Here is a 14,575-nt window from a genome sequence, read left to right on the forward strand (position 1 = left end):
ATGAGAGAAATGTAGAAGCACACCATTAAAAGATTAAGAGGTTTGTAAAATATTGTAAAGTGTGCAAGAGCATAAGACATGTTAGCTCTCTTGTCATCACATGTTAAAAGCTTTGTCCCCTGGTGACCTTACGGAAAGCAGTGAGGACTTGGAGCTTTGCTGTGCACATTTGTGACTGGGGCTATAAGTTTTCCTCTGAGAAGGCAATAGAGCTAGCTATGATTTTCAAGTTCAGATTTTCTGAAGACAGTTCCTGCTTTTTTGTATATGCTGGGTCTCTGTAGACAAGCACTGTGTGTTTATGAAGTCTGAATTGCTGTCTGTTTTTGTTATTGTTAAATTTTTAATGTAAGATTCCCTCATCTCGTTATCTCTTCGCAGGATTCTAGTCACCCTTCAATAATTTTCATTAAATTACAGCAACTGCAACTTTACTGAGCGTAAAATTTCCCTACAGTGTCCTCGAATGTTCTAGCTGTGAACTGGGGAAATTTGTAATTCTGACCACAAATCTACTGTAACGGGGGCATCTGATTCAACCTCCTTACAGAATGCTTCCTGTGAGAACTGCCCTTTTTCTTCTTTGAAATGACAAATCTCCATCATTGGAGATTTTTAAGAGAAGGTTGGACAAACACCTGTCAGGGATGGTCTAGATAATACTTGGTCCTGCCGTGAGTGCGGGGGACTGGACTAGATGACCTCTCGAGGTCCCTTCCAGTTCTATGATTCTATAAAGGAATGACCCCAACTTCTGTTTGTTCAGCGTAGTTAGTGCATCTTGACATCTAAAGGCAATTTTGGTGCCGTTTCCTTTATGGATCATCATTAAAATGCTAATACGATTCATTCGGGAATCCAATCTGCTTTCTTTTATTGTTTTTGCTGTTGTTCTTTTGTTGTTATTGCTAAAGAATAATGCTTGTGAAGGAGCAAATAAAGATTGATTTTTCTTTAGCATTATCTGAACCTGAAGTGCTGAGACAAGCAAAACATGTTTCCATTACTTAACTAAGCAAACAATGGCATATCAATCATAAAGGCAGCTGGACCAAGGTGTCTTTTTCATAAAGTGGTAGATTTCTCATGAAGGACAGTTTAATGGGCTGCTGCCAATGAAATTGCTAAAGAACTGGTAATCCCAGGGGGCCATACAAAACTGGAGCTAGCAGAAGGTGTCAGTTAGGATATGAGAAGTAGCCCAGTGTCAAGAGACTTGAGAAAAGGAGATTGAAAAAAGTTGAAGTGCATTTCTTAATTATTTGCTTCTTGACACTGATTGTTTTAAATCAACGTTTCTATTTTTAACCTGCTTGGACTGGCTATGAGATCAGAGAAATGTTTCTGCCATTAATGTTTATCATGTTAACATTGTGGTTTCATTCCCCTTTGATCACGCTTAAATATACTTCTGACATGTTCTTTTGATGTTTGTTGTCTTTTTAAAACACATTTTGACTTTGATTAAATCCTTTCCACTGAAGGTGTTTTTTGGGCCTGGAATATGGAAAAGAATATGATACACAGGGTGTTGTGACTGCTTATATTATTAGAAGAACCATGTGTTTCTTAATAGTTGTAGACATGTTTTGGGATCACATAGACTCCAGTAATTTGTATATGGCGATCTGAGATAGTCATATCCATCGATAATAGTCTGCGGAGCACTATCATGGGTACTACTGCTTTCGGCTCCTGCTTCCACTTCCCATTCAGCATTAGCTCATTCCAGCATAGCCTCTCTTCTATATGTCATCAACTTCCTTATGTGTCTGTGCTGACCATATGAAGTATGTCAGTGCTGCCTGAATTATCTTAAACTCTCCCTGGGGAACTCTTGGTAATAAGATAAGTTAGTGAACTAGCTAAAATTTTCAGGGTGATGCTTTATCCCTAGTCTCAACAGCTGAACAGATATACTGGGGAACATACTTCCTTTTGCTGCATGAGTGCACTAATAGGAAAACAGGGTATATGAAGTGCCTGACTTTTACGCATCATCTCCACTCCTTCCCTGAAAGAAGAGAAAGACAGAATTGCAATCCAGGGCTGCAGAGAGTGCTAAATTGGGTGACAGGTAACTATCTGGCTGGATCACCGTGGCCCCAAAGGACTGGGTTTGGGCAAAGTCAGGCCCCCAAGAGTTGTTGGGCAATAGGCTCCAGACATCAGGCAAGACGTTCATCACAAGCTAGGGCAAGGCCATTGCAAAGTTGTTGAATTTCCTCAGATCAGGTCAAGTGTGCGTGGCTGCTGCTGGTATCACGTAACCCCGTACAAGTTGGGCGCTCAGCATTTAAACTGGGAATCTCGCCACTGAGTGGTGGGAGGGGTGTGCCAGATACCCATTGGAATGAAAAATAATAGCCACAAAGGAGTAATTCCAGCTGTCACTGCTGCCTTGCAGCTAGCTCTTGGTTGAGCAAAGACTAGGGGAGACAACTCTGAACTAAACCCGCTGTGGAGAAAGCGTTAGATGGTTGGCATTGCAATTCAGCTCTGCCTTCCAGCATCTCCTGCAGCTGTGCTGGCTTCTAAACATCTTGGTCTTCTGAGCCTTTGGGCCTGGATAATACCACCAAGAGGGGGGCTGTGAGCCTAAGCCCAACCACTGCCTCCTTATTTCTTTTCTGCTTAGGTGTATGCACCAAAGATTTGGGTATGATGGTCTCCCTCTTCAAACTTGCTTGTTGGAATATGAGGACAACATGCACTGGTATGTCAAACAACCTAGAGGAGGTCAGTTACTGGAGGAAGACTGCCATCACTGACAGAGAGCTGGAGAAGCTTGACATTGATTTAGCCTCTCTCTCTGAGAGTGGACTAACATACAGGCTCTCTATGCAAGATGCAATGTTTCTTCTTTTGGCATGGAGAAAGCAAACAAGGCCTCTCTGAGGACAGGGTGGATTTTGCAGTCAAAAATTCATTCACATCTCTAGTCGAATATCCCATTGCAACATCAGAATGTATCATATTAGTAAGAATATCTACCACAGGTGGATTTGCCAACATCATTAGCACATATGTGCCAACACTTTTCTTCACCTCTGTAGAGAAGGACTTGCTCTATCAGCAGCTCAGCTGTGTCATCAGCAAGCTACCACTAGGCAACCAACTCTGTCTACTGAAAGACTTCAGTGCTAAAGTCAGTTCACATCACGAGATGTGGCTGCTAATCACTGGCCACCATGGAGTGGGAAAAATTAACAACAATGGTCAAAGACTATTGGAGCTCTTCACCCACCAACAACTGTGTATTACCAACACATGCATCACTGGAAGGTCTCATGGAGACACACTCCTGATCTGGACACTAGAATCAACTAGATGTAATTGTCACCTGTAGAAAACACCTAAAGGATGCCCTCCATACTTGCATTCTTCACAGTGGAGACTGTGATATAGACCATGCACTTGTATGCTCAGGGATGAAAGTAACTTAAAGGACCTACCGGTACGCCAGAGTCCTGAGCAGAGGGGCAGGGCGCCAACCAGAAGGGATCAGGGCCTCAACTGGAAGAGGTGGGGTCTTTAGAGCCCCGAACTCTTTAAATTGCCGCCAGAGTACACCCCCCTCCAAAAAGTGTCAAGAATAAGGATAACCTCTATGCATGGCCTTCATAGATCTTACAAAAGCTTTTGACCTGGTTAACAGAAAGGATCTTTTTCAGTTGCTAGAGAGAACTGGTTGCCTCCCAATCCTCCTCAGTCTCATTCAATCCTTCCATAATAGCATGAAGGCTATAGTCCAATGTGATGGTGATCAATCTGACAGCTTTGAAATTCACAGTGATGTTGGACAGGGAGGAGTTTTGGCACCAACATTCTTCAGTTTATTTTTCTCTTTGCTGGGTCATCATCTAGCACCAAAGTGGACATCTCCATACAAGATCAGATGGAAAACTCTTCAACCTTGCATGTCTACAACCAAAAAGCAAAGTCAAACATCTGCTGATATGAGAAGTGATATTAGTTGATGACACAGTGCTCATCACACATAGTGTATATAGTTAATTAGCATATAAACTGAGGAGCATCCTTAGTAAATAAAGTAGTGGTTTTAATGAGCCAGATCCTCAGTTGATGAAAATCAGCATAGCATAATCTGGCTCATTACCTCCCTAAATATGTGGTGATATGTGTTAAAATGATATTTTAATATATGATGCTAGAACAGCTTATAATCTGACATAGGGACAGGACTCTTTCAATAGTTAAATATAGTTCACACTGAATTATCCCAGTAGGATGTAAAATGCCGTAGGAAGAAGAACAGCTTGGTGATTCTCTTTGATTTACCTCCTTTTCCCTGGTTAAAGAGGCCAACGGAAATATTTGAATCAAAAATGCAATATTGGGCCAGGTTTCAGAGTAACAGCCGTGTTAGTCTGTATTCACAAAAAGAAAAGGAGTACTTGTGGCACCTTAGAGACTAACCAATTTATTTGAGCATGAAGTGAGCTGTAGCTCATGGAAGCTTATGCTCAAATAAATTGGTTAGTCTCTAAGGTGCCACAAGTACTCCTTTTCTTTTTGTGAATATTGGCCAGATCTTCCTCTGGTGTAAACTGGCACAGCCTCATTGAAGTCAATGGATCTATGCTGATATATACTCATATATGTCCTAATTTCTTTGCCCATTGTTTTCTATTTTTTTATCAGTCTCTCTTGAGGCTTTATATATCTACAGTATCATTGTCTAGATATAGACATATGTGTGGAAGGGGAATTTGTACTTTGAATAATGATGTCAATAGAGCTGGTCAGAAAATGGTATTTTTCATTAAACTTTTCTTAAAAAATGAAAAAACTCATTTTAAAAATCTTTTCCACCTAAAGGGTTTTGTTTTTCCACACACAAAAAAAATGGTTTTCAAAACATTGTTTTGTTTTTGTTTTTAGTAGTTAAAAAAATGGAAAATTTCAAACAAAATGGCCATTTTTCATCCAAAAATGTTTTATAGAATGATTTTTAACCTGTTCTTGAGTGTTCTGTCTATAGTTCCTATTACTACAGATGCTGAGAACCTCCCAATCTTTAGTGTATTTATCTTCACATCACCCTTACATTTTATACACGGGGGACTAAGACACAGAGAGGTTAAGTGACTTGATTAAGGTCACAGAGGATGTATATGGTAGTTCAGGGATGTGAACACAGCTCTCCCAATTCTCAGCCAAACACCCTAGCTACTGGACAAACCATCTTCTTCCTCTATCATAGCTTTCCTGAGCAGTTTTCATTTCTGCTGTATAGAAAGTCAAAATAAACAAGGAAATAAGAAGTAGGCAAGACTGAATGTGAAAGAAACTCTCAGCAATCCATGTATGGAATTAGGAAGCTGTGCTGTAATGTTACAATACAGTTAATAGAGCAATTTCATATGTATTATATTACTCCATATGTTTTCCTGAATCACTACAGACTATGAATAGCAAGCGCTGCTATATACTGGATAAATAAACTATAGATGTGCGCTGGTGTGCAGTGTTGGGGGTGTGTGTGTGTGTGTTGTTCTAGTAGTAGATTCAAAGAGCAGAAACAAGTTGTGATAGGGATTTCCTTTGGGTGGGAGCACCAGGAAGAAAAGTTGAAAATTTGCTTATTTGATTAAAGGGTTAGTTCATGTGTGCAAGTCAGAATGGAAGAATCCTTTCATGTAAATGAGGCAACAGATTTTACTTGCTATGTAGTAACATGTACATTGGCATTTTATTCTCAGATCCTAGGTTTGTTAGTGCCCACCTAATACCAGAAAGTGATAACCCAGAAGATGACAAAATCTATTTCTTCTTCCGTGAAAATGCAATTGATGGAGAGCACTCTGGAAAAGCCACCCATGCCAGAATAGGGCAGATCTGCAAGGTAATATGGTGACTTAATGTTATGAGAATGAATGCCCTCAGTTAAAGTTGTAAAAGTGATATTAGCAACTACTCTTTCTTGGCTGGTTTCAGCGTAGCAGCCGTGTTAGTCTGTATTCACAAAAAGAAAAGGAGGACTTGTGGCACCTTAGAGACTAACCAATTTATTTGAGCATAAGTTTTCGTGAGCTACAGCTGTAGCTCACGAAAGCTTATGCTCAAATAAATTGGTTAGTCTCTAAGGTGCCACAAGTCCTCCTTTTCTTCTTTCTTGGCTGTACATTAGTTTATGGTAACACTGGCAATGTAGTGATTCCAAGGTCTTCCAGAATGACCAATAATCAAGGGAAAACATCAAAGAGATATAATATTCAGTTCTGTTCTGTTTGGAGTAGCACCCCAAATTTACAATGCATCATCCAAAAATTATAAGACCCTCCTGAGTTTTAAAATGCGGCTGAGAGAAATAGAGTCTTGTGCAAGAAACGTGGTACTCCCTGCTTCCAGGTGGACCAGATGTTCTGTAGACATTTTCTTTCTTGAGTTATTTTTGACATCCAAGGCTCCCATTCTGGGCAGAACTTCTAAAGGAAGAGGCACATTAAAATGAAAATAATTGCTTAGGCTAAGTTTTATAAATGAACAGTGTCAAGGGTCTCAAACGGGTTCATCCATCCCAACAAATATCCAATTTTTTCCTGAGGGACCTTGAGAAAATATCTGTGAATTAAGTGATCACCATGAATTGGTAAATATAACGTTTAGAGTAGAATTTCACATTATTCCTTTAGGCAGGACTCCAATTTACCATCTCTGAAAAACAAGATAGCAGCTTGGAAAATTATAGCCCCACCCTTACAGAGACCTTGATCTGCTCCCACTCCCAGCCCTGCTATTAAACATCTGATTCTCCCACCCTAACACCTTTTATACTTTGATCTTGTACAACTTGTGGGGCTACTTTGTTGATACTCGGTAAAGAATAATGAGCTGTTTAAACTTTATTGAGTCTTGGCCACATGTAAGCTTGAACAGAAGCAAAATACTCTGTCAATCTGCCTAATTGCTTTCTTTCTTTCTTTCTTTCTTTCTTTCTTTCTTTCTTTCTTTCTTTCTTTCTTTCTTTCTTTCTTTCTTTCTAATTTAATTTATTTCAAGATTTTCTAGGAATAAGTTCTTCTGAAAATGATACTAAATACATAGCAATTACCATGATAAATTGAAATTGATTCAGTATTGGTATATTTGAAAAATGAGGGAGATTTTATAATTTCCTAAACCATAAAAAGGACAATATGTAAAACTGGGGATTATGATGTTATATTTAACATTTCAAACAGGAACATGATTATGTATTAACATATAATACTTCTTCTGTTAGAATGACTTTGGTGGACACAGAAGCCTTGTTAATAAATGGACAACTTTCCTTAAAGCACGCCTGATTTGTTCTGTGCCAGGGCCCAATGGCATTGATACTCATTTTGATGAACTACGTAAGTAGCCACAATGGCTTTGAATGCAGAATCATTTTCTGGTATTTTCATTACTGAAATGACCATGTATTTTCTTTTTTGTTGTTGTTGTTGTTGTTGTTTTTGTTACAGAGGATGTGTTTCTAATGAACTCAAAAGACCTCAAAAATCCAATAGTCTATGGAGTGTTTACAACTTCCAGGTACAGAGTGTATCATTTTACTTGTATGGAAACTTGTGTGGCTGGTTGCTTTAAAGAGCTCTCTTTGTTAAAATGTTCTTAAGAAACACAGCATTTTCTTAACCTTTGAACTGCTAGAAGGCAGTGTAAGTTAGAAGTAATGAATTAAATTTCTTTTCTTATGAGCAATGTACATCATTGCCCTGACACACGTCTGAAAGAATGTGTCAGTTTCTCAGCCTCTTCCTGTTGAAAAACTGGCTTTAAAGATGAAGGGTGAAATGTCAAATCCCTTGCCAAATAGAGTTGGTAAAATAATGCAGGAAATTTAAAAAAAAACCCACATTTTTTAAATATCAAAATTTAGAATTTTAGAAAACTTCTGGACAATCAATAAGCTTTTTAAGAAAAAACAGCAAAGATTTTTTCCACCACTCTTCAACTGAGTCCAGTACATCCTTGGTGTAAATCCTTTGGCTTCATAGGCTTATAGATTGTAAGGCTAGAATAGATCACTGTGGTCATCTAGTCTGATCTCATGCATAACACAGTCCATAGAACTTCCCTCAAATGGGCTTACACCAGGGATGGAATTGTCCCTAGGCTTTTGTCTCATGAAGGACTGTTGAATTTGCCTCTGAGGGAAAAGCCACCTATAACCACGGAGGGAGGCATATGTTTTTAAATGTAAGTTTCTAGTCATCACATAATCCACAAGAATGAGGCTCATGTGGAATCTACTATCCTTGTAGAAACCCCAAGGAAATGCATAGCAGTGCAGTTTCAGTGTGTGTTGTCAAAAGGGGGAAGTGAGGGAGAGAGAGAAAGGGCAAAACTAAAACAAATTTGCTGACTATTAGCAAGAGTATATAAAGTGATTAGTTGGCTACAGGATGAGTAATGGGTTACAGACCCTTTTGCATGAAGGTCACCACTATGAAAAACACATGAGACCTCTTTATTTCATATTTATACCAATAAATTGCATTTGCAGAATAACAGCTATTACAAATAGATTTTTCACCCTGCCTTCTTTATGAAGCAGTTCAGTTTCAAAATCAGGGATGGAAAACTGAAGACACTTATTATCTATTAAGAGCCAGATTCGACCATCCTAAGTATTACTCATATAGAGTAATACCTACTCGAAGAAAATCCCATTGAAATTGGATCTGGACGTATATAAACAATAAATTTTAAGTAGCAGCCAGCAGCCATTCTGTTTAGAAAAACATCTGAGAGATTTCTGTCAGTTAAACTGAACTTTCTAAGGAACGTGTTTGGGTTCGCCTAGACAGCATTTCAGAGTTTGGAAAATCAATGCATGTAATTAATTAAAGAGCCTTTAATCCCACCATTCTCCTGTGATTAAATTGACAAATAATTTAAAGAAACTGACTTATTTTTCTTTCCCCTACCCCATTTTTAGCAACATCTTCAAGGGGTCAGCAGTGTGTATGTACAGCATGACAGATGTAAGGAGGGTGTTCCTTGGTCCATATGCTCACAGAGATGGTCCCAACTATCAATGGGTGCCTTATCAAGGACGTGTACCATATCCACGGCCAGGAACTGTAAGTGCACTGGGAAATCTGATACTGATTTCGCTCATTCCATTGTACTTGAACTTATAACACAAAAGAAGCTGAACAAGTGGGAAAGGCAGGCTAATGTAAGAGCAAACTAGCTGTTGCTGCAAATCCAGAATGCGCTGCCTCGATTTGCAAAGTGCAGCTGGCTTGTCAATGAGCCTAATCCTGTAAACCTCAGTCAGACAAAAACCATATCGACTTCAGGAGATGTTTGACTGGAGCAGGGATGCAGGATTTTGTTGAGTATTTGTAGAGTAGTTAAGGAATAATGCAGCTTTCCTTTCATAAATTTCACTTCTTTAGAGTTCTAAGGTAACCATTTCTGCAGTGGACGGGGAAGGCACTGGAATAATTTCCAATTCCAAAAGGGATTTTTTAACTGTTATTCTACTTTCCTGTCTCTTTCTAATGCCTCTGTCACTATGGTGTCTATGAAACCACTATTTATGACTTCCCATCCACCCCAGTCATTGTCAGGTCCCAGAAATGCTGCTGAGCTTTGCCTATTCATCTGCCTTTTCTCCGGTAGAATGTGTTAGAGGAAAAGGTTTGGGTTGTACATATCAGGGTAGATCTTCAGCTGGTGCAAATCAGCTTAGCTCCATTGAGACTCCTGTGAACACTAGGCTGAGGATCTAGCCCATTCAGATGTATCTATGCCTCAAATAAACTATACAGATCCAAGTAAGTACAGTGAAGTAAAAAAACAAGAATAGCACATAAGCATTATTCATATATGGGCATTTCTATGATTCTGTGATCATATAGATTGTCCTTTAATTGTTAGTAACCTTTAAACTATCCTTTCTAGCTTCTTCTCAAAACTGGCTTCCATGATAAATGTGTAAAACAATGGTTAAATGATACAGATGTCTGGCCTAACAAAAACTGCTTCATATGTTAAAGAAAAGAATGATTTCTCAGCAAAAGGATTGTATAATTCTCCTCATTCAGTGGATGTGATTGCTAAGGAATAACCAGATTTCTTCACAGAAAAGTCTCAAGCTCTGCAGTGTTGTAGTGCCCATCTTTAAAAAAGGGAAGGAGGAGGATCCTGGGAACTACAGTCCCGTCAGCCTCACCTCAGTCCCTGGAAAAATCATGGAGCAGGTCCTCAAGGAATCAATTCTGAAGCACTTAGAGGAGAGGAAAGTGATCAGGAACAGTCAGCATGGATTCACCAAGGGCAAGTCATGCCTGACTAATCTAATTGCCTTCTATGACGAGATAACTGGCTCTGTGGATGAGGGGAAAGCAGTGGACATGTTGTTCCTTGACTTTAGCAAAGCTTTTGACACGGTCTCCCACAGTATTCTTGTCAGCAAGTTAAAGAAGTATGGGCTGGATGAATGGACTATAAGGTGGATAGAAAGCTGGCTAGATTGTCGGGCTCAACGGGGAGTGATCAATGGCTCCATGTCTAGTTGGCAGACGGTATCAAGTGGAGTGCCCCAAGGGTCGGTCCTGGGGCCGGTTTTGTTCAATATCTTCATAAATGATCTGGAGGATGGCGTGGATTGCACCCTCAGCAAGTTTGCAGATGACACTAAACTGGGAGGAAAGGTAGATACGCTGGAGGGTAGGGATAGGATACAGCGGCCCCTAGACAAATTAGAGGATTGGGCCAAAAGAAATCTGATGAGGTTCAACGAGGACAAGTGCAGAGTCCTGCACTTAGGATGGAAGAATCTCATGCACGACTACAGACTAGGGACCGAATGGCTAGGCAGCAGTTCTGTAGAAAAGGACCTAGGGCTTACAGTGGACGAGAAGCTGGATATGAGTCAACAGTGTGCCCTTGTTGCCAAGAAGGCCAATGGCATTTTGGGATGTATAAGTAGGGACATTGCCAGCAGATCGAGGGATGTGATTGTACCCCTCTATTCGACTTTGGTGAGGCCTCATCTGGAGTACTTTGTCCAGTTTTGGGCCCCACACTACAAGAAGGATGTGGAAAAATTGGAAAATGTCCAGTGGAGGGCAACAAAAATGATTAGGGGACTGGAACACGTGACTTATGAGGAGAGGCTGAGGGAACTGGGATTGTTTAGTCTGCGGAAGAGAAGAATGAGGGGGAAATTGATAGCTGCTTTCAGCTACCTGAAAGGGGGTTCCAAAGAGGATGGATCTAGACTGTTCTCAGTGGTAGCAGATGACTGAACGAGGAGTAATGGTCTCAAGTTGCAGTGGGGGAGGTTTAGGTTGGATATTAGGAAAACCTTTTTTACTAGGAGGGTGGTGAAGTACTGGAATGCGTTACCTAGGGAGGTGGTGGAATCTCCTTCCTTAGAAGTTTTTACGGTCAGGCTTGACAAAGCCCTGGCTGGGATGATTAAGTTGGGAATTGGTCCTGCTTTGAGCAGGGGATTGGACTAGATGACCTCCTGAGGTCCCTTCCAACCCTGAGATTCTATGATTCTATGATTGCTAGACTGGGCTCTCTAGATAGATAGCTCCAGGATGAGATCTAACATATTTTCTTCACTGATGAAGAAACTCTGACCAGGTGTAGTGAAGTATGACCTCCCTAACTGGCAAATCACAAAGACATGCACTAGGGTGGCCTGACAGCAAGTGTGAAAAATTGGGACAGGAGGTGGCGTGTAATTGATGCCTATATAAGACAAAGCCCTGAATATCTGCACTGTCCCTATAAAATTGGCAAATCTAGTGACCCTAACATGCAGTTAACTTTAAGTATCTGAGTAGTCCCATTGTGAACTACTCAGATGCTTGCTTAAATGTTTTGTTGGACTGGATTGTTGGATCAGGACCTCTGAAGTCAGAGAGAGTCTTGCCAATAACCTCTAAGCAGTATCAGGCCCTGTCTTTGTTATGTACTGCCATTATGAAGTCTAAAGTCTCTGCCAAAAAATCCAGCATAAATACACACGTAAAAGTGACAAGACTTTTCCACTGGCTACAATATTTTGAATGTATTTCTCTAAATCCATACCCTTAAAAAAACTATTGTAAAAAATATCAACATGCATGGGTCAATAATTAATTCAACAAGTTTCACTTCCTTTTCTGAATGTGAATTATTTGCAATTTTTTGGTGACTCAGATTTATTCCCTCAGTAATTTCTGCAAATAATTGCTGGTCGGTAACCTATTAAGGGAGAGTTCATTGTGAGAAGTCAGTATTTGAAATTCAGGCTGCACTGATTGTACACAGCGGTTGCATGGTATCCAGTGTTCTGTATCCTGGATTGTAACTCGTAGGGACAGGTTTTGACTTTAGACAGAGCTCTGAACATGAGGTGGGGCAGAAGCAGCACCACGTCAGGAGTACCTCGGGGGATGCAGGGTAAAGCAGACATATCTCTGGAAAGCATAATTCCATCATTTCTTCCCCCTTGCTCATGAGGGTTAGAGATTTCCTGTGGGTATAGAGCAGCAACAAATTGTTATACTTTCATGCTGCGCTGGCTCAGCTGCACTGGCCAGTGAGCAGGGAAGATGGATTCATGGCTCCACCCATTTCCTACCCACTTACACTGGGGAAGGAATAAGAAGAAATGTATCCCCATTTATTCTTGCATGCCCAAGCACTAGGTCCAGGTAACCCACATAGAGGTGTAAAGGGGAGATTCTTACTTCCTTTTACTGCGTATGGAGTCCAAGTCAACCTAACCCCTGGAATTAAGTTTTTCTAACCAATGCTCATGATTTCAAATCTAAAATCGGCTTTCTGTAAATATTATGCCTAACGTGTTGACTTGATGAACATTGCTACCAGTAAGTTCCTTTGCTAAAATACTGGTAGAAAATAAATACAAACAGGATTGAAATACAGCAGAAATATATGCATTTAAAAACTGAAATGACTATACATGGATCTTATTTTATTTTTTCAGTATTTGCCCAGCTGCAATTAATAATACTTAGTACTTGTATAGTGATTTTCCTGTTGAAAGCACTTTACATACATTATCTAATTAAGCGTTGATTAATGTAAGTAATCAGTATCACACTCTAGTTGGAATATTAATCCAAGCATCAAGAAAACTTTGGAACTGCACCGTAGAAACACAAAATTTCAGATTGACTCCAACAATGCTAAAGATCATAAAAGGTTTAGTTCTAGTAGTATATTGTATTTTTCTAATTGGAAGTAAATGAACATATGGATATGAAATAATAATAATAAGGGGTCAAATGTAGAGATAATAAGAATAGGTGACTAACTTGCTATATTTGCTATTATTGTTTATTTGGCTAATTGGGTTTAGATCAGTAATTCTTTCTTTCTCTAATATATAATGAATGAGAATGTTGGAAATTGCTTCCTTGACAACATGCAAAAAAGTGAAAACCTATCTCTCATACCCTCCATGCTTCCCAATGCATTGACTTGTCCCTTGGCTGCAAATACCAACTGCTTTTTTTGACCATATTGATTTCTTTAGGTCATTTCTGATGAATTATGAATAATCTGGATCAAGGTGATGGCAAAGACGATTGATTTCTTCTACTGAGAATCCAGCAAGATCCGGATTTCTGTTTAATTACTTTTTGGTTTCAAAGTTTTTACTCTAAGTGGTGGATATTCTATCAATGCAAATAAAAGATGCATTACCCCTGGCTTTATATCACTGGGATGTTTATATTTCAAGATCAAATGCGGTGAACATAAGCATAAGCACAGTGAAATTTGCCTCATAGCTTTGTATGTCTGAGATGGATGTCTTGTGCTTAAGCGGTTAGGGTCAGGCATCTGAAGTTGTCTTCTCAAAATTTCTGTGAGACCTATGACAAATCATTTAAGTTCCTTATGCCTCAGTCTCCTCATCTGTAAAATGGGGCTAATAATAATTTCCCACTTTACAGAGAGATGTTGTAAGGTCAACATCTCTGATGTTCATAAAATATTTTGAGTTTTTGAGAGAGAATTCATTAGGTAAGGGCTAGTCTTTAGCGTATAGCCACAGTCCTGATGCATAAGTGCACTTCCCTCAGGAGGAATTGTGGGTGAGGAAAGCAGAGGGGAATGCTTGTGGGGGGACAGAGTCATGGCTTTGCCTGCTGTCCTCCTCACTCTTTCCCTCATCCTCATCCATTTGCTCATGGGTGGAGGGACCAGTGTCTGTGTAGTCCCTGTGCTTTGCATAGGCCCCAGAGCCAAGACTGATTAGTCCTAACATAACCACATGAGGTGGAACATGGAATCTTTACTCCCCTGTGCTGCTGTGTGAGGACTAGGGACACCTTAGTCCTATAAGTATTGCTCCCCCTCTGTCATTGTACTGTTTACTACAAGTGGACATTGAGGCAAATAACCTGAACTCACTACAAGCACTTTATTCACCACCCATGCTAGAAAATTTATACGAATAATTCAACACAGCAGGAGCCTCATCGTCAGAACCATTTGGATGACGCCAGATATGTCCAGATAATCAGCAGTTTAGATAATCAGGAGTAAACAGAACAGGGAGTCACACTGGCAGCTCATT

The 14,575-nt window shown here is 39.9% G+C and overlaps 1 protein-coding gene across 2 annotated transcripts in view; it reads left to right on the forward strand.

Moving 5' to 3' along the window:
* SEMA3A (semaphorin 3A) overlaps positions 1 to 14,575 on the forward strand; it is a 419,590-nt gene that overhangs the window by 368,101 nt on the left and 36,914 nt on the right. For both annotated transcript variants that reach the window (XM_084624857.1, XM_084624856.1), the window contains 4 exons: positions 5,727 to 5,869; positions 7,250 to 7,364; positions 7,476 to 7,545; positions 8,954 to 9,098. In XM_084624857.1, coding sequence (XP_084480983.1) covers positions 5,727 to 5,869; positions 7,250 to 7,364; positions 7,476 to 7,545; positions 8,954 to 9,098 — 473 coding nt within the window. The remainder of the gene's footprint in view (positions 1 to 5,726; positions 5,870 to 7,249; positions 7,365 to 7,475; positions 7,546 to 8,953; positions 9,099 to 14,575) is intronic.

Source organism: Lepidochelys olivacea, assembly GCF_965140295.1.
Source record: "Lepidochelys olivacea isolate rLepOli2 genome assembly, chromosome: 1".
In the NCBI taxonomy this organism is placed as follows: Eukaryota; Metazoa; Chordata; order Testudines; family Cheloniidae; genus Lepidochelys; species Lepidochelys olivacea.